The following is a 19,662-nucleotide window of genomic DNA, read 5'->3' as shown; positions in this document are numbered from 1 at the left end:
TTAGAATAAAAGGGAGGTGAAGCCTCCATTAATCTACATGTAATATCCCACCCCTATTGTGTTTAGCTGGTTAGTCAGCTGAAGGAGGAGGGATGGAGTGGGCTGTTATTTATCAAGGTGTATACGCCCACATGTGTGACTCTATAGCCACATGGGCTGCTCAGATGTGATAGGGAGGAGATGCTCAGCATAGAAACTCACTGAAATCTGAGCATGTGCAGAGCTGCCAACACTGCTCTGCAAAATCCCTAGCTGAATTGGGAAAATGAGCAGAAGGGGGAGATAAAGAAAAGCAGGATCAACCAGGTATTTTGCAGAATACAGAAGACAAATCTCATAGTGACTGAGTGAGTATGAACAGCATGTACAGTAATACGGCATTTATTGATAGTTTTTTTATGATGTGGGGTTAGATTCCGGTCAGTGATAACAGTAAACCCTGAAAGGCATACATAGAGCACAGTCTACTTGCTCAGGGTTTCAATTTTTTTTCCCCAGGCATAGCACCATTCCACTCCACTGCTGAAAACATAGTTCTTCCTGTTGTGTTCGGGGGAGATGTAAGTGAATTTAATTCCCCCAAAGAGGTGAGTTTTAGCTCCTTCCTACTTTAAAATTTTTTTTTTTAAAGTTTTGCTTTATATATACTTTTCTCAGTAAGACTATAACTAGGATTCTTCACAAACTTACACTTTACTGAAACTTAGGCATTTAGGTGTGGAGGAATCAACTAAGTGGCCCAATCACGTTCCAAAAGGATCACATGAATTGCCAACACTCTTGTCAAGCAATGCCTTTTTTTAACATGGTAATGCCGCTATTCCAAGGCTGCTAAGAATCTTTGCCAATTTTGCAAATTTTTGCCCTTTGACATTTCTGGTGTTACTCTTCTCTAAATAAGGCTTCAACTTCACACTAGAAGTGTTAGTAATTACAGCATATATTCTTTATGTACTGTGTTTTTTTTTTCCTCATCTAACTCTAGTTTGGTGGAACTCATCTGTTACCAGGAGCCTTAGCCAGCTTCATATACAAATAAGCAGATGGTTGAGGCAGGTGGCCGGCAAATGAGGTCAGAAGACATGCTAAAGGCCAAGGTAGAAGGCAGGCAGAAGCAAAGCCTGAATACAGTCCAAGTCATAAACAGAAAGCAATCCAAATAGCAGGGTGGCCAAACAAATATCAGACAGAACCCTTAACAATGTACAAGCTGATTGTGCCAAAGTCTATTTAAGCACTCTTGACAAGGGCAGGTGTGCACTGTAGCATGAACTGAGCAGTAGTACTAAGGACCAGCAGATGGGAAAGACTCAGGACTACTAGTACAGTAACACACCTGCAATATTAGCCTTCCCATCATATATTATTGAAATAGAAAGATGAAATTTGTTAGTACCAACCTGGCCCCATATTGTTCCTTCAGAATTTTCCACTTGCTCCCAACGTAGCCGTTTCACACTCATATGGCTGGATTCACTCCGCCGGTGCATGCTGCGACGTGCCAGGGGCTCTAAAGGTGGTGCAGGAGGAACGGGAGGAACAGGAGGAATAGGCAGAGGAGGAGGGGCTGGGGGTAAGGGGTGTATACAGCTCCCCAAAGCCTGGGAGTAGGGAGGGGGTGCTCCTTTAGAGATCTCCCTCTTGAGTTCTCCCCTGGGGTGGTGTGGTGGTGGAGGAGGCGGAGGGGGGCTGGGAGGTGGTGGTGGGATGTGATCAGACACTGATGAATAGGTGAGGGAACTCCCGTCTTCACTGCTGCCCATTGAGTCGCTGGTAGTGCTAATCTCACGTGGGGCACAGCTCATCTGTTCATCCTGAAATGTCATCTGCAGCAACAGCAAAAGACACATGTGAACTCCAATTTCTATGTTAATGTTCATTGCCATATTTTACTAGCTGCTAAAAAGTTACTGAAAGCCAGAAGTAATTTTTTTGCCATTTCGGATAAAGTGAGATTGAGCTAGTCTAGGTCATTGCTAGATTTTACTTGTGTACAACCAGCCTGCCCATACATGGATCAAAATGCAGCCGGTCCCTCCAAATTTCGATCCATGTGTGGCCAGCTTTACTGGTTGGATCACTAGGTGAAAATAAAAGAAAGAATGCATAAAAAGAAAACTGGTGCAGTCACCACATCAAAGAATTGGTAAGCTGCAATATAATAAATGCTTGCTTTTGGGTTAGAGCCCTTGCACACTGGGGCGGTTTGCAGGCGCTATTGCGCTAATAATAGCGCCTGCAAACCGCCCCGAAAGTGCCGCTGCTTTCATTCCAGTGTGCAAGCCCCGAGGGCTTGCACACTGGAGCGATGCGCTGGCAGGACGGTAAAAAAAGTCCTGCTAGCAGCATCTTCGGAGCGGTGAAGGAGCGGTGTGTATACCGTTCCTTTACCGCTCCTGCCCACTGAAATCAATGGGACGGCGCGGCTATACCGCTTTGCGGTGGTATTTAACCCTTTCTCGGCCGCTAGCGGGGGGTAAAACCGCCCCGCTAGCGGCCGCATACCGACGGTAAAACGCCGCTAATAATAGCGGCGTTTTACCGCCGACGCCACCCCCGCCCCAGTGTGCAAGGGCTCTTAAATACAGTACGACTTTAAGTATGTGTGGGATTATAGGTCTGTTCTGAGGCATAAAAATGGCAGACTCAATGGACCACTTGGTGTTTCTTGGCAATCTGTCTTTTATGTTTCTAATAGATTTCCTCTCTAACCTTCCAAACTTCTTTTGGAGTGTTCTCCTCCTCGTTGTTCTGTCTCTAGACATTGAATTGAAGACAACTCTCTCCAAAGAAGCACAGACAGCAAAATGAAGACCTTCTAGGGGTTTCAAGCATTCTCTACTTTATGCAAAATTAATATACTTTAACTACAGCAGTTTTCTGAGATTCCAGATAATCATTGTTATATATTTTTGGACATTTCTTTAAACCTAAATGAACAGATTTTCACATTTCAGATACTTTTCTTGACATGTACAGCTCTTGGAGCATCCCTTAAGATCCTTCCAAATAAAGCATTAACTTCTTCTAAGAGAAGGCAGGGCCGCCAATAGGGGGTACCACCAGGCCTCTTGTAGGGGGCCCGGGCACACAGGGGTGCCCGGACAGCAGGGGGATCGGTGTGGTGGGATGGGAAGACAATTACAGAATGATGCGTTGTGTCCGTGTCTCCAGCAGCTAAAAGCCGGCTTCCTCCTCTCTCTCCAGTATCTTTCAGCTGCTGGAGATAGAGACACAGGCACAGTGCATCATTCTGTAATTGCCCTCCTATCCTGTCACACTAATTCCCCTGCTATTCAGGCCCCCTATAAAGGCCCAGTGGTACCCCCCTATCAGTAGCCTCCCTATCACAGTGCATTGTTCTGTAATTGTCCTCCTGTCCCACCAGACAGATCCCCCTCCCTGTGCTGCCCACATTTGATTCCCGCCTGTACGCTCCACCTCGTCCCCCTGCAGCACTGTCGGCTTCCCTCTCCCGCCAGCTGCTGTGGACACACAGGCAGATGGAGAGTGGGGGAAGGGGCAAATGAATAAAGCATGTCATTTACTGGGCCTTCTTTTTCTGAATTGGACACTGAATGATCGGTATGGATCACTCCTGTGTCCATTCATAATTATGCATAGCAAACGGTGTTTACTATGCTTCAGTTTATGAATTAACAGGAGCCTCTGTCTCTTATTCATTCATCTTCAGTGAGAGGAATTGAAGAATCGGGATCCTCAATTCCTTTCTCTGTCTTAAAGGTGAGATGTTAGGGGTCTCTTTAGACCCCTGATATTTCCTCCAACACCCCCCCCCCCCCCAGCCCCCCACCCCACAAACAGTGTTGTAAAAAAAATGTAATAAATAAATACAAATATTTTTTTAAATTATAATTAATTAATGGTAATTTTTGTAATTCGGGGGGTGGGGGTATCCCTGTCAGGTAGGCTTTACGGGGCTCCGTGTTTACTAATGGCAGCAGAAGGTGTTCTGATGTCACAAAGTCCAAAACAAATCCTGTAGTTTCCTTATTTCAAGGAAACTACAGCGATCCGACCAGAAGTGGCAGCAAGTACCTGTCAAAACCAGGTACCCGTTCCCTCCGCCCCCCCAAAAAATGCCAAATGTGGCAGTGGAGGGGGGATGCAAACAAGCAGAACTTCCCTTTTGGGTGAATGTTCTGGGCAACAGGGTGAACTTAGCAGAGGGATTGTTACTTTGAGCACCAGGATTCAGTGATGGAAATCCAATCCGTGGTGCCGTAAAACCTCTAAATAATTTCTGCAGAACACACTGTACCAAGGGCTTAGTGCTCTGGATTGAGAACACACTCCCAGGGCTGTATGTAAAGAAGAACTCCGGGCAACATTTTTATTTTCCCATGCAGTGGGGCTTTGCTCGCACTGCATGAGTTAACTGCTTGTTTTTGTCTAGGGTACTGCAGAGTGGAGACATACTTAGCTCCAAGCGCAAGACTGTTCCCTGCCACCTCTGCCCCCCCCCCCCCCCCCACATGCTAGTGGCCTTGTGAATGGACTGTTCCTGATATCTTCACACCCATAGACTGGCTCTGGACATGAGGACGGCAGGAACAGTCCACCGCTGGACGGGGGGGAGCACGGTTTTCTAGGGGATCGAAGGATCGGATAAGTATAGCTTTCCTTGAGCTCCTGAACAAAACGAGCGCTTAACCCATGCAGTGCGGGCACAGACCTCCCCCCGCCATGGGAAAAGAAACATTCAGTCCACAGTTCTTTGATCATCATGCCATGGCAAACACATCTGTATGATGTCACAATTTTGTTCAAGCCTTGTGCTATAAGATTATTTTACTAAAACTAATGCTAGCATGTGCTATTGGAAGCAGCATGGGGTCTACTTTATATGCAGCAATTTTTTCTTTTAACTGTACAGGCAACCAAACAAGAGAAAGGAGAGACAGTTCTATGTTTTCCTGAACTATAAAGAGCCTTTTGATCTCTGCAGCTCTCTTGCTGCGTTTAGGGGGTAGACAGTAAGATGCGTTTAGAGGTAGACAGAAAATAGAAACAAAATTAGGAAAAAGTTATGACACTTTGAACATTTAAAGGGCCCATTCACACCAGAATCTGCACATAACTGCACGTTTTTCACTGCATGTTTACATGCATTTAAAATGTGCTTGACGCGTTTTTGCATGCATTTTGGGCTGCATTTTCAATGCATTTTTCTATATGTTTTTTGGGCTTGGCTAAAGAAACGTGGTGCAGTGCGTTTGAAGCATGTTTGTAGCATGTTCCCTGCATTTGCATACCTCCCAACATTTTGAGATGGGAAGGAAAGACACATACTAGCAAATGTATGTAGGCATAGGACACGCCCCCTGCCACACCCCCTTAAAGGAGAATTAACCAAAAAAAAGCTTAATTAAATCCACAAGGGCTTTTTTTTATCACTACTATTCCTTTATATTGGCTTTTAAAATGTACAAATGCAGCAATTTAGAATTTGGATGAAAGGTTTAGCACTGGGAAACACTTTTTGAAAGATAAAAAGTGCATTTTAGATACAACTATAGAGATCAGATAAAAATGAGGGGGAAAGAGGGACAGAGGGACATTGCTCCCAATCAGGGACAGTCCCTCAAAATCAGGAACAGTTGGGAGCTATGCATTTGCCATGTGGAAAAATGCAGCATGCTCTACTTTTTTTTAAGTGCGCTGAACAGCGCTGCAGTGATGTGAATTATGCCCATAGAATTACCTTGGCTTTGGGCTGTCTATGCAGGTGGAGTGCAGTTCAAAATGTATCCAACTGCGTTCGATGTGAAAGGGCCCCTAAGGCTTGGTGCTGTTTCCTCTAATAACGCCACTCTAGGCATTCATCTCAAGTGTCCTTATAGTAAATACAGCCCTGACGCCAACTATGTCCTGCCATCTGGTGCTAGACCTGGCATTCTAGCCTTCCACAAACCAGTACAAGAATCTCAGCAACATCTCTGGTGAATAACTTTGTTTACTTCTTTTTAGTTTTTAATATCAGTTACCTCTTCATAGTCATTCTCAGGAGTCAGAAACTGGTCAGTAATGGTCAAACTCTGCCCTAGCTGCCGGCTGAGCGCATCCAAGAATCGATCTGTATCTCTAGAACGACTTGGTCGTGAGAAGGTGAACATCTTCCTGTGAGTTGGGGAAGGGGGCAGGCTGCCATCCAGACTGACGTAGGGGTTCGATTCGGAGCTGCTTGGTGAAGGGGCGCTGGGAGGCCGCTGAGGGCACGGGTCAGATGGGGGTGCAGAATTTTGCCAAGGGTGTCCCAGCATCAACTTCCGCTCTCCTGGTAAGAAGAAGAATACACGTTGACATAATGTATATGATAACACAAGAAGCCATGTGCAAACTGAAGCAACCTATAGCAACCTTCCTTCATTGTGCTAGCTGCCTTTACTGAAAAGCACACTTTGCTGTCCCACATATGGGTAAAGCAGCATAGTTTGCTATAACTACCTTCCAGCCAGGGGTTTCCTTTCACTTCAAAGAATGTAGTCCAAAAACCACATCTAAAAGAAGCCTTCTTAAAGTAAACCCTCACATATACCTATATACCCAGTGAAGTGACTGGCCTCAGGCAATACACAGAGATGTAACAAATCCTCCTACATAAGTTGTACATGTTTATCTGCAGCCTCTCTTCTCTACATCTGTTCAAAGTCAAGAATTTTCACAGCATTATTGAGCTTCAGAAAACAGGGGGTGGAGAGCTGAGGTTACACTCTGCTGAGAGCTGATTGGAGGTAAGGGACACACCCAGTGGCAGCTGGTGCTCAAATTTTTTTTGGGGGGGGGCGCAAACAAACTGAAAAATTCTGAAAAAAACCCCATTGATTGCAGCCTCACTGTACCATCAATCGCAGCCACTGTGCCCATCAATCGCAGCCACTGTGCCCATCAATTGCCGCCACTGTACCATCAAACGCAGCCACGTGCTATCAAATGCCGCCACTGTACCATCAAACGCAGCCACGTGCTATCAAATGCAGCCACTTTGCCCCATAAAAAGCAGCCACTGTGCCCATCAATTGCTGCCACTGTGCCAAACGCAGCCACTGTGCCCATCAATTGCCGCCACTGTGCCATCAAACGCAGCCACTGTGCCCATCAATTGCCGCCACTGTGCCATCAAATGCAGCCTCTGTGCCCCATAAAATGTAGCCACTGTGCCCATCAATTGCTGCCACTGTGCCCATCAATTGCCACCACTGTGCCATCAAACGCAGCCACTGTGCCATCAAACGCAGCCACTGTGCCATCAAACGCAGCCACTGTGCCATCAAACGCAGCCACTGTGACCCATAAAATGCAGCCACTGTGCCCATCAATTGCCGACCACTGTGCCATCAAATGCAGCCACTGTGCCATCAAACGCAGCCACTGTGACCCATAAAATACAGCCACTGTGCCCATCAATTGCCGCCACTGTGCCATCAAATGCAGCCACTGTGCCCATCAATTACCGCCACTGTGCCCATCAATTGCTCCCACTGTGCCCATCAATTGCTGCCACTGTGCCCATCAATTGCCGCCACTGTGCCATCAAATGCAGCCACTGTGCCCATCAATTACCGCCACTGTGCCCATCAATTGCTCCCACTGTGCCCATCAATTGCTCCCACTGTGCCCCGTCAAACGCAGCCACTGTGCCATATCAAATGCTGCCAGTGTGCCTCCCACAGGTCCACCTTCTGAACTTACCTGTCTCGGTGGGGCAGCTTTAAAACCACCCCCCACCGCTGTAATTCAGGCGCCCTGCGCCCGAAAATGGGCAGGCCGCATGAATAGGGTGTGGCAGCGGTGGCCATAGATAGACTCATGCAATGCATGAATCTATCTATTGGTGCTAGAGGGGGGTGGCAGGAGAGAGGGGGCGGCGCCCGTGCGCCCTTATGGACGACCGCCACTGGACACACCCCTCTTCACACAGCACACAGGAACAGAGTTGATGCTGTCAATCACAGGCTGTGTGTTGAAGCACCCTCCCTGGTCACCTTTTTATCTCTGGTATCAGGAAAATTTGCAGAAGTGACTCATGCAGATAGCCTAGGAAAGAAGCAGCAGACAGATATGACACTTGCTGCTCTGGATTAAAACAAGTATACACTATAGAACATACCTCTGAACTTTTTGAGATGGGAATGAGGGACACCTATTAGCAAAAGTATGTAGGCATAGGGCACACCCCCTGCCACGCCCCCTTCAAGGAGAATTGTACAAATAAATAGTGCAATTTATATTCAACCATATAGATTAGACCGAAATGAGGGACAAATGAAGAAAGAGGGACAGAAGGACTTTGTTCCAAAGACAGTCCCTCGAAATCAGGAACAGTTGGGACCTATCCTATAGAGAGATATGCTTTTTTCATATCTCATGTCAGAGGTTTACAAGCAGATTAATATCTTCTACAATCTGTGATGGCTCCATCCCAAGTTACTGTGGGGAGCCATTGTAACCAGCGCCCCCTAGTGCCACAGGAGGGATGGCGCTCCTTCTTGTGGCACTAGAAGGCGCTGGTACAAAAAAAAAAGGAAATTGACCCACCATGTTTTACCACTTCAGGGGGTAAAGCAAAAAAAAAAAATGCCCATGAAGGTGTGAATGTTAACACAAGTGTTTAAATAACAACTGCAGATAAAAAGATTAGGGTTTGGTGTGTGTGAGTGGCACATCTCAGTGGTATAATGAACTAAATCTTTCAAACATTAATTTATAATAAAAGTCAAACAATACACCTACCTGTTGTGTGATAGAGGTTACATGTTGCACGGGACCTCATACTGCTCACTTTTCCTGGGTAACTGTTGATAAAACGATTTTCCAGCTCAGCATAAACTGCTGACATCTAGAAAGAAAAAGCAGGACAGGGATACAACTCAAAACCCAACACAATGGAGGCCACACCATCATCACAGTTTAGAAGGCCCATAACCTTATTCAGTAATTCGCCAAGTGTTATTCAAGGGACTACTTACACATATCTAGAGCCAGTTTACCAGCATAAAGGTATTAGCCTATCGTATGAGCTACATGTGGTTTACATTACGGCTCTTAATTTCCGTAATAAATTGAGAACCGTAAAGAGAACCATTCACCAGTTGGCATTTGTTAGAATCTTAATATTTGCTCTTGAATTGTTTTCAGACTTAAAGTGGTTGTAAACCCCTTACATATAACCAGTGAAGTGACTGGCCTCAGATGAAACAAAATCAGAACAGAAATGAAAAAAAATCCTCCTACATAAGTTGTAGCTGCTTATCTTTAGTATTTTCTTTTCTACACCCACTTAAAGTCCATAATTTATAAAGCTTGTCTGAGATGTCAGGAAACAGGGGTCAGGGAGCTAAAATTACACTCTGCAGAGCTAAGCGAGGAGAGCTCTGAGAGCTGATTGGAGGGAAGGGACACCCCCCCGCCACACAGCACACAGGAACAGATCCTCAATCAATCCTCAGTCAATCAGCCATCGCTCCCTCCATGTCACCTTTTTTCTCTTGGTGTCAGGAAAACTTGTCAGAAGTGATTCATAGCAGAGGAACGAAGCAGCAGAGAGAAATTACACTTAGTGCTCTGGATTGAGAACACACTCCCAGGGGTGTATGTAAATAAGAACTCTGGACAATTTTTTTATTTTCCCATGCAGTGAGGCTTTGCTCGCCCCACTGCATGAGTTAACTGCTTGCTTTTGTCTAGGGGGTTTGCAAAACGGAGACATACTTACCTCGGAGCGCGAGACTGGTCCCCGCCACTTCACCCCCCCCCCCCCCCCCCCCACATGCTAGTGGTCTTGTGAATAGACTGTTTCTGATATATATTCATACTCAAAGACTGGCTCTGGATGTGAGGATGGCAGGAACAGTCCACCGCTGGGCGGGGAGCATGGATTTATAGGGGATCGAAGGATCGGATAAGTATAGCTTTTCCCACTGCTTTTGCACTCCTGGACAAAACAAGCAGTTAACCCCCCCCCTCGCATGGGAAAATAAACATTTAGCCCAGAGTTCTTCTTTGATCATCATGCTGCGGCACACACATATTTATGGTGTCATAATAAATGTTGATGTTTGTTCAAGCCTTGTGGAACAAAGCAGCAGAGAGAAATTACAATTACAATGTACCCCATACTCATTCACATGGGGGGGCCGGATCTGGGGGCCCTCTTGTTAAAGGGGGCTTCCAGATTCCGATAAGCCCCCTGCCTGCAGACCCCCACAACCACCGCCCAGGGTTGTCAGGCAGAGGCCTTTGTCCCCAAAGGTGCTTGTGCCCCGCACCTCCTTTCCTGACCTGCTGGGCTGCATGCTCGGATAAGTGTCTGGTATGGATTTTGGGGGGGACCCAACGCCGTTTATTTTTTCATTTTGGCGTGGGAGTTGGGGGGGACCCCACACCTTTTTTTTTTTTTTTTTTTTTTTCAAATTTTGGCGTGGGGTTCCCCCTTCATGATACATACCAGACTCGAAGGGCCTGGTATGGTCGTATCAAAGTTGGATCCCGTTCATTGAAGTCGCATGGAAGTCACACGTGAAGTTGTAGGGCAAAGTCGGATCAGAAGTCTTATGACTTTTGTGTCGGATCAGTGTGAACATCTAAATCTGTCAGTTTTTAAAAACCCTGGTACTCACAAACCAGAGTATTCTCACTCAGTTGTTTTTAATTGATTACAGAGGAAGCTGAGAAAGAAGGTTAAGTATAGAAAGCTCAATAAGTAGTGCTCTAATTTATTACTTTTCATAGCTAGTTCTAAAGCAGATGATCTTGCTTAGGTGAGGTGTTGTTTTTTGTTGGATTCTTTAGGTGGCACAACAAACAGAATTCAGCTATACAAGCAGAATTTGTGTAGGCCTTGTACAGCGTTTGCCTTGTGATGAACTGAGCCCAGGGCAAATGAAACTTAGCCACATATAACCTAGTCATGTCTCTTATGCCCTGTACACACGGTCGGATTTTCCGACGGAAAATGTGTGATAGGACCTTGTTGTCGGAAATTCCGACCGTGTGTATGCTCCATCACACATTTTCCATCGAATTTTCCGACACACAAAGTTTGAGATCAGGATATAAAATTTTCAGACAACAAAATCCGGAAATTCCGATCGTGTGTACACAAATCCGACGCACAAAGTGCCACGCATGCTCAGAATAAATAAAGAGATGAAAGCTATTGGCCACTGCCCCATTTATAGTCCCGATGTACGTGTTTTACATCACCGCGTTTAAAACGATCGGATTTTCCGACAACTTTGTGTGACCGTGTGTATGCAAGACAAGTTTGAGCAAACATCCGTCGGAAAAAATCCTAGGATTTTGTTGTCGGAATGTCCGATCAATGTCCGTCCGTGTGTACGGGGCATTAAAGTGAACTTGTAATTTTGATGCAAAGATAACAAGTAGAGAAAATAGGGATTGCCCTTGTTCTTAACCCCTTAGCGCCGGCGTCTCCCAGCCCTTTCAGGGATTTCAGAGGTGGGGCGGGGTTTATGCTCACGTGACCGCCGTGATTGGCTGTCACGGCAGTGACATGATCGGAAAGATCATGACTGCAAGCAGCGATCAGGAACGGGTACCCGCTCTCGGCACAGCTGTGTTTTTAATGTGGTACACAAATATGCAGCCGCTCGGCGCCAAAGTCCACCTGCAGAGAGTCCGTATATTTGCGTGCCGTCTGCGCCATGAGGTTAGCTATGAAGTTTTTAGGGCTATGTGCTAAGGTTTAGTTTTCCGTGTAAGGTTAGGAGGTTGAAGTTTAAAGGCAACAAGGTTTTTACATGAATGCATTCTCTGCATTAAGTTTAAAAACCTTTTGTGATCAGTTTCCCCACCCCCCAACCCCCTCAAATACTTACCTGAGCTTGATCGCGATCCAGCACCGTTCCCAAGAGCAGCAGCTCTTTCCTTCTTCTCTCTTCTCATTAGACTTTCAGGCAGCCATTGGCTCCTGCTGTGGTCAATCACAGCTTGTGAATAGAGAGCAGGGGTAGGGCCGAGCTGCACTGTGTGTATCAATGGACATACAGAGCACGGCTTGGGATTGAGCCTGCACTAGTGCTCCCAAAGCCAGCGGCTTGCTATGGGGGCAATCGTAAGAGGGAGTAGGAGCAGCCAGGAGTGCCAACCGGGGAGCCCAGAAAAGGAGGATCGGGGCTGCTCAGTGCAAACCCATTGTATAGAACAAGTAAATATGGCATGTTTGTTATTTAAAAAAAAAAACTACCTTTACAATCACTTTAGGTGTTAAAATAAAGCTGTTAGCATTCGATTAGGTGTCAAGGTTTCATTTTCAAAGTTAGATTAACCAACTCAATACAGTGCACTTACACCCCCTTCCTGCCCAGGCCAATTTTCAGCGATGTCGCTGTTTGAATGACAATTGCGCGGTCATGCTACACTGTACCCAAACAGAATTTTTATCATTTTGTTCCCACAAACAGAGCTTTCTTTTGGTGGTATTTGATCACCTCTGGGGTTTTTATTTTTTGCTAAACAAATAAAAAAAGACCAAAAATTTTGAAAAGAAAAAGCTTTTCTTTTGTTTGTTATAAAATGTTGTAAATAAGTAAGTTTTCTCCTTAACTGATGGGCACTGATAAGGCGGCACTGATGGGCATTGATAAGGCGGCACCGATGAGGTGGCATCAATGAGGTGGCACTGATGGGCACTGACGATGGGCACTTATAGGCATTACTGATGGGCACTGGTAGGTGGCACTGATAAGTGGCACTGACATGCAGCACTGATGGGCATTGATAGGCGGCACTAATGGGCACTCATGGGTGGCACTGGTGGGCAACGATAGGTGACACTGATGGGCACTGAAAGGCTGCACTGATGGGTACTTATGGGTGGCACTGATAGGCGGCACTGCTGGGCACTGATAGGCGGCACTGATGTGCAGCACTGATAGATGGCACTGATAGGCGGCACTGCTGGGCACTGATGTGCAGCACTGATAGATGGCATTGCTAGGCATCACTGATTGCACTTGCACTGGCAGGCATTTGAGATGGGCACTGATTGGCAGCTGCCTGGACACTGATAGGCAGCTGCCTGGGCACTAATTGGCATTTCCCTGGTGGCATACCTGGTGGTCCACGGTGGTGCCAATCCCTGGTGCTCCTGGCGGCATCCTGGTGGTCCTGGGTGGGCATCTGAGGGGGCGCTGTGCCGATAAACAATCAGCACAGACCCCCCCTGTCAGGAGAGCAGCCGATCAGCTCTTCTCTACTCGCGTCTGTCAGACGCGAGTGAGGAAAAGCTGATCAACGGCTCTTCCTGTTTACATAGTGATCAGCCGTGATTGGACACGGCTGATCACGTGGTAAAGAGCCTCCGTCAGAGGCCCTTTATCGAGATCGGTGTAGCATTGTGAATGACTGACACACCGCACCACCGATCACAGCGATGCGCGCCCCTAGGGGCGCGCGAAAGCGGTTGTTCTGGGAGAAAGTCATATGATGCCCACCCAGAAGAGAGCTGTGCCACCTGCCCGGCATTTGACGGCCAGCGGGCACGAGGCAGTTAAAAGGAACCGGACTCTGGAAGCAGTGGCTAAAAAAAAGGCAAGGAAAGGGCAAAGGACTAGTCATCAGTAGTGCCTGTGGCCCCCCTTCAGCTAATGTCCCCTCATTGCTGACTTACCATGTCTTATACTAAACGGTGTCTCTGTCTCTAGGTAGAGACAAGACTTTGCTTTTACATGTTAGAACCTCCAGTGAGGAGAAGAGTCAGCAGCACATTAGTGACATTACCAAATCTCATTCCAAGTCTGCCTAAGATCTCACGCTGCAGATAAACCACTATCAAGCCAAATAACAGCAGGACGGGGGGCTCAATAAAGGTATATTTTTCAGGGTATTGCTGAGGTACAAAATTGACATTTCTAAATGTTCTCTACAGGATAGCAAATGTTAACGTATTGAGCTCAGGTCCACTTTTAAGGGCGAAGCGTTAAGGTTAAGGGGAAGGATAGGGTAAGTCTTAGGGCAAGGTTAACTGTTCACACTTGTTCTTGACACCGAAAGCCCTGCACTGTTCAAAAATAACAGAACACCACTACTGTGCCAGCTTTGCACCCTAAACATATGAAAGCTAAGTGAAAGGCATGATATACTTACCTCATGTGTATATACCTATCCCATAATATCCAGTCTCGGGGCAAAAAGCCAAGGTATTAGTCAAGTGAATTGTGCCAAAGAGAGATTCATCAAATCGGAATACCGATCCTCCTCTTCAGCAGAGACCACATGACTCGGTGTTTCTCAACTCCAGTCCTCAAGGTTCCCCCTAGAGGTTTTCAGGCTCTCCATTATTTTGCACAGGTGATTTGATCAGTTTCAATGCCTTAGTAATTACCACAGCCATTTCATCTGAGGGAAATCCTGAAAAGATGACCTGTTGGGGCGCCTTGAGGACTGGAGTTGAGAAACACTGATCTACATAACCAATCACCAAGGATTCCAAGGAAAGTGGTTTCTGCAGCCAACGTTAAGCATTTCAGCTCTTCTGCTCCTTTCTGTGACTTTAAGGAAGGTCTAATTTAATATGTTATATTTGAGGATCCAAAATGTGCTTTAGTTACAAGCTATAGAAAAGCCATTGATTAGTTCATGGCTCTTATTTTATTTTACCATGCTTACAGTAGATACTGTAATAATGCCTCGTTCTGTGATTTTGGCCAGAAGGGAATGAATTTGCATCTATATGTAAATGGAAAAGGCATAAGCAACTTGTGACTCACCCACTCTAATTAAGCCGCACATTCTAGGATCCCTAGTAGATGTCTTCAAATTCTGCAACATGTACCTTCTCTATAACCAGAGGGCAACCGGGTATTCTTCCAGCTGGACCAATGTTTACTTAAAGTCAGCAGCTACAAAAAGTGTAGCTAACTTTTAATAAACACACACTCAGGGGCGGACTGACCACTGAGCCACTCGGGCACTGCCCGAGGGCCCTGGTCCACTAGGGGGCCCCATCAGGGTTGCCAGCCTCAGTAAAACCAGGGACAGTATATATAAATCTGTGTTTTTTTTACATCTGTCTGTGTATACTGTGTGTACATGTATGTGTATACTGTGTGATTGTATACTGTGTGTGTGTATACTGTGTGGCCCCATAATCTCTGATTGCCTGGGGGCCCCATAATCTCCTATTGCCCGGGGGCCCCATGAGTTATCAGTCCGCCCCTGCACACACTCACCTGTCCCACGATCCAGTGATTTGGTAGCCCGAAGCCTCCGTTCTCTCCCCGCCTGTCCACGGTGCCGGCATTGCAAGTGTGGGCATCCGGCTGTGACAGCTTGCGGCTTCACAGCCGGGTGCACACTGTGCATGCGCGAGTCGCGCTGCGCGTCCTAAATGGCCGGGCAATCTTCTGGGACCTGTGACGTGTCCCAGAAGATTGCAGGGAGGGAGGGGGGAGAGGAGAGCTTCCGCTCGAGTCGCCTAAGCGGCGCGGGCGTAAGTGGGAGCTGGGTACCTGTCAAAACTAGGTACCCGCTCACCCCAAAAAGAAATGACATGCCAAATGTGGCCTGTCAGGGGGTCAGGATACCTTAAAGCGGAAGTTCCACTGTTGGGTGGAACTCCACTTTAAGGAAAAGCATAAAACTACTTTTTATATTACCAAAAAAACTTCACATCCATAAAATACACCAAAAATAACTATTTACAGTAAATATTATGTAAATGTAAACCAACAAAGCTGCGCTAAATACAAATATTTTTAGGTGAAAAACGCAATATAATAAAATGGCGCCCCGGAATACGTCCTTTGTGATGAAACATGTAGGGCGGTGCTGCATGCTGACATCAACGCGTTTACACTGATCCCGGAAGCGCAGGTGTATTGTTTTGCCAGCAAGAGACTGTACAGTTGGCGTGTAATTTACATACGCATGTAAGTGCAATTTTTAAATTGTTTTAATAAACTAGTGAAGCGATTTTACTCTATTGGAGCATCTTTTTACCTATATACATCGGTCCATGGCAATTGGTGTGGCTGGTTTGGAGATAAGTAGAGGCAGTCAAAGTTCCATAGAGGGGCATACCACCTCTCACGGATTGGTATGATCATTGCTCGTTTGACCTTTCTAGATATAGAAGGTCAATAGGATCTGGTAAGTGTCCTTATTATCAGAGGTGGTGGTGGTATTCACAAAAGGAGTTCTCATCACTTGAGGTGTTAGAGTTTTAAATGAACGGTTAAAGAAGATGTCATCATTATCTTTCACCATTTCATGTGGACTTTATTATATTGCATTTTTCACCTAAACATTTTTGTATTTAGCACGGCTTTGTTGGTTTACATTTACTTTCCACACTAAGATTTTACAGTAAATATTAGCAAACTAATTATATCAACTATACCATTTTGGGATTGGGAGTCTCTGGTAATGATGTCCCATCACCTGCTTGTCGTTCTCCATGGACCACTCGAGGAGGAACTTCCATTGGGTCACACTGAGTTACTAAGCAAGGTAAAAAGGAGAAAATACATTGATGGATAAAACAGGAACTTCCAATAAGTGATTTGTATGTTTAGTTATAATAGTGTACACCAGGGCTTTCTTTCTGAGAAAATAGATTCAGGCACTCCCCCTTTGCAAGTCACTCCTTGTCATTGCACCCTACTCACCTCTGAGAACTGTCCCTTGGTTCCACCCCCTACCCACCTCCCAGTACTGCCCCTTTTAGAGAATACAGAACCAAGGATCATTTTGTGGTGCTAAGTAATTTGTATGGATTTTTTTAATGATAACAAGAAAAGCAGTAAAATAGATCCCCTGCAGCCAGCAACAATCGATCCCCACAGCAACAATAGACCTTCTGCAAAAAATACACCACAGCAACAATAGATCCACCCCAGGAACAATAGAACCTGCCAGAAATAACAGATCACCCAGTAGCCAGGAACAATAGATCCCTCTCTTAACAGTAGTTTCCCCCCAGTAACAATTGGACCCCCAGCAACAATAGATCCCTTGCAATAAAATATCTACAGAACAACAATAAATCCACCCCAAAAAATTATAGACCCCAGCCAGCAACAATAGATTTTTCAGCAGCTAGGAACAATAGATCCCTGCCTCAACAGTAGATCCCTCCCAGCAACAATTGACCTCTGGCAACATAAGACCCCCCCTTTATAACAATAGACCCCTCCCTCAACAATAGATAACTCCAGTGACAACAAATCACCCAACAGCCAACATCAATAAACCCACCAGCACACCCCAGCGTGCGTTCCCCCATGTTCCTCCTGAAAAGAAAACCCTGGTTTACACTGTGTATAGATTTCATCAATGGGTACTAGTATATTAAGTATTTATTTTCACTTTCAATCCTTTGCAATCTGTCATCAAGGAATCAGCCCATTCAGCTTTGTTTAAACGGAGTCTCTAGTTGTCTTCTGTAAGGTCTGGGCTCCAAGGACCTCAGGAGCATTTTAGATGCCTGTGCTTGAATTCACCCCAGGTGGAGCTGATCCATGATTGAAACTTCAAGCAAACCATTTTCTTTTGTATTGGACTGGTAAAGGAGTTCCTTGGACTGAATTCTCCTTTGTTGAACCCCTGGAGGAGCGGATATACTGAAATATATTCATCACTGGCCAGTAGACATTTCTATCTTCAGTACATTGTGAGAAAGCAAATGTCTTGAGAAATTTGAACACAGACAAAAGACTCGGCAGCAGTGGTGGCTGGTGCTCAAACTTGGGGGGGGGGGGGGGGCGCCACCCACCCAGCCTCCCACCCACCCCCCGTCACTCAATTGATTGCCGCTACCCTCCCACCACCCACTTACCTTGATCCCTGTGTCTTTCTCCCCAGGTCCCGGTTGTCTCCTCCCAGCTAATCAGGAGTATTGGAATCTGGCCAATGGGGTCTTAGGACTCCCGGCCAATCCGGTCTCACTTCCTGATTGTCTGGGAGGAGCAACAGGAAGACATTTGCGAATATTAATCTGCTAACGTCACACAACTGGGTGGGCTCGGGATGCAGTGCTCTGTGCCCCAAACCCACCCTTTTTTGAAGCCAGTTAGAGCCTCAGGCTCTAATCATGTGCATGAGTGGCCCCAACTGCTCTGCAGAAGGAGGAATTCCCGCCACAGTCCAATTGTCTAAGGACATCCCAGCTGAAAGTTTTCCAGCCAAATGTTTGTGTAGCACTCTCCTAGTTAGGTGCTAGGATTAGGTAATTTTAGTTCTGACTCACTATATCCGCTGGAGCTACATTTCATTAGGCACATTTTGTGTTGGCTTACTGTAATCAGTATGGCTGTGTTGATAGTTCTGGCCTGTTCTGTCTCAGTGGCTACATAATTGATTGCTTCCCACTGGCTAGTCTAGAAATGTTCTCGAAGTTAGTGGACAGGAGGAGTCTAATTAGCAGCTGAATATTCATACAGCCCCAGCCAATCCCTGGGGAGAGGTGCCCAGATGGTGACTGGGAGTCTATATAAATACTCTGGGACAAAGAGCAGACTTGTCTTTTTCCCTGAGAAGGAGATCACAGCCTAGGGGGGCTGCTAGCCCCCTAGGGCTTTCTGCCATATGCCTGTGGGTTTTCAAGGCCTCAGGTGGGTGACCTGAAGACCTGCTTTGCTGAATGTTGCTAAAAGCTGACTGAGGGACTGTCATCTGAGGATGTAGTCCGGTATCACAGGGAAAAATTGTCACAAGGATATTGGAAGGAGACAACCAATTTTCCAAAGACATTTGTGAGCACAGACTGCTGAAAGAGATCCTGGAGTGCTGAGGCCATCCCTCGTGTGCTAGTGTATGCTGTTTTAAAGGGGTCATTGTGTCCTGTGGAGCTCAGTCTATTTAATTTTTGGTGAAAGGGCTTTGCTTGGACTGTCCACATAGGATTAATCTCCTCAAGTTGCTACTTCAAAGCTCAGTCCACTCTTTACTTCTGCAAGGGCTTGGCTCACAGTTCTACATGAGAAAGTTCTGCAGTCCTCAAATCATTGTGATGGGTTAGGGGAGTAGCCTACCATTACCCACCACCTATTTAAGTTTTCAATGAAGCACCAAAAAAAAAAGCATACCCCCTAGACTGGTTAATGAGCCTGAAGAGTGATTAAAACGATGTGTTTTGCTGCAAGGAAACTACTGGGAAAAGGATCCAGGTAATCTACCTAGCGGCTCCTACGGGGCAGCTCTATATTTGCAATCTTACAAAAGCATGCACAGCTTAAGTGCTTCTAAGATGCTTTAGGCTCAGAGATAATTGAAGACAGCAACAGGATCAAGATAAACAAAGGGAATCTGAACCGATTTTCTCCTTGATGATAGCTCTTAAATGACAGAAAAAGAGAGACTAATGCCACGTACACACAACCGGACTTTCCAGCAGAAAGGGTCCGACGGAATCATTCTGTCGGACATTCTGATCGTGTGTGGGCTTCATCGGACTTTTTCTTTCTAAAATTCTGACGGACCTAGAAATAGAACATGTTTCAAATCTTTCCGACGGAATCAGTTCCTATCGGGAAAACAGTTCGTCTGTATGCTATTCCGACAAACCAAAAAACGACGCAAGGGCAGCTTTTGGCTACTGGCTATTGAACTTCCCTTTTCTAGTCCTGTCGTACGTCATCGCGTTATAAACAATCAGACTTTGGTGTGATCTTGTGTAGG

General features: G+C 46.0%; 1 protein-coding gene across 3 annotated transcripts in view; it reads right to left on the bottom strand.

Moving 5' to 3' along the window:
• GRID2IP (Grid2 interacting protein) overlaps positions 1–19,662 on the bottom strand; it is a 211,705-nt gene that overhangs the window by 38,841 nt on the left and 153,202 nt on the right. For all 3 annotated transcript variants that reach the window (XM_073636502.1, XM_073636501.1, XM_073636500.1), the window contains 4 exons: positions 16,385–16,485; positions 8,755–8,860; positions 6,009–6,298; positions 1,401–1,826 (listed from right to left, as the gene is read on the bottom strand). In XM_073636502.1, the coding sequence (XP_073492603.1) occupies positions 1,401–1,826; positions 6,009–6,298; positions 8,755–8,860; positions 16,385–16,485 (923 nt within the window). The remainder of the gene's footprint in view (positions 1–1,400; positions 1,827–6,008; positions 6,299–8,754; positions 8,861–16,384; positions 16,486–19,662) is intronic.

Source organism: Aquarana catesbeiana, linkage group LG06, assembly GCF_042186555.1.
Source record: "Aquarana catesbeiana isolate 2022-GZ linkage group LG06, ASM4218655v1, whole genome shotgun sequence".
NCBI classification, from domain to species: Eukaryota; Metazoa; Chordata; class Amphibia; order Anura; family Ranidae; genus Aquarana; species Aquarana catesbeiana.
This window is presented reverse-complemented; position numbering and strand designations above follow the sequence as displayed.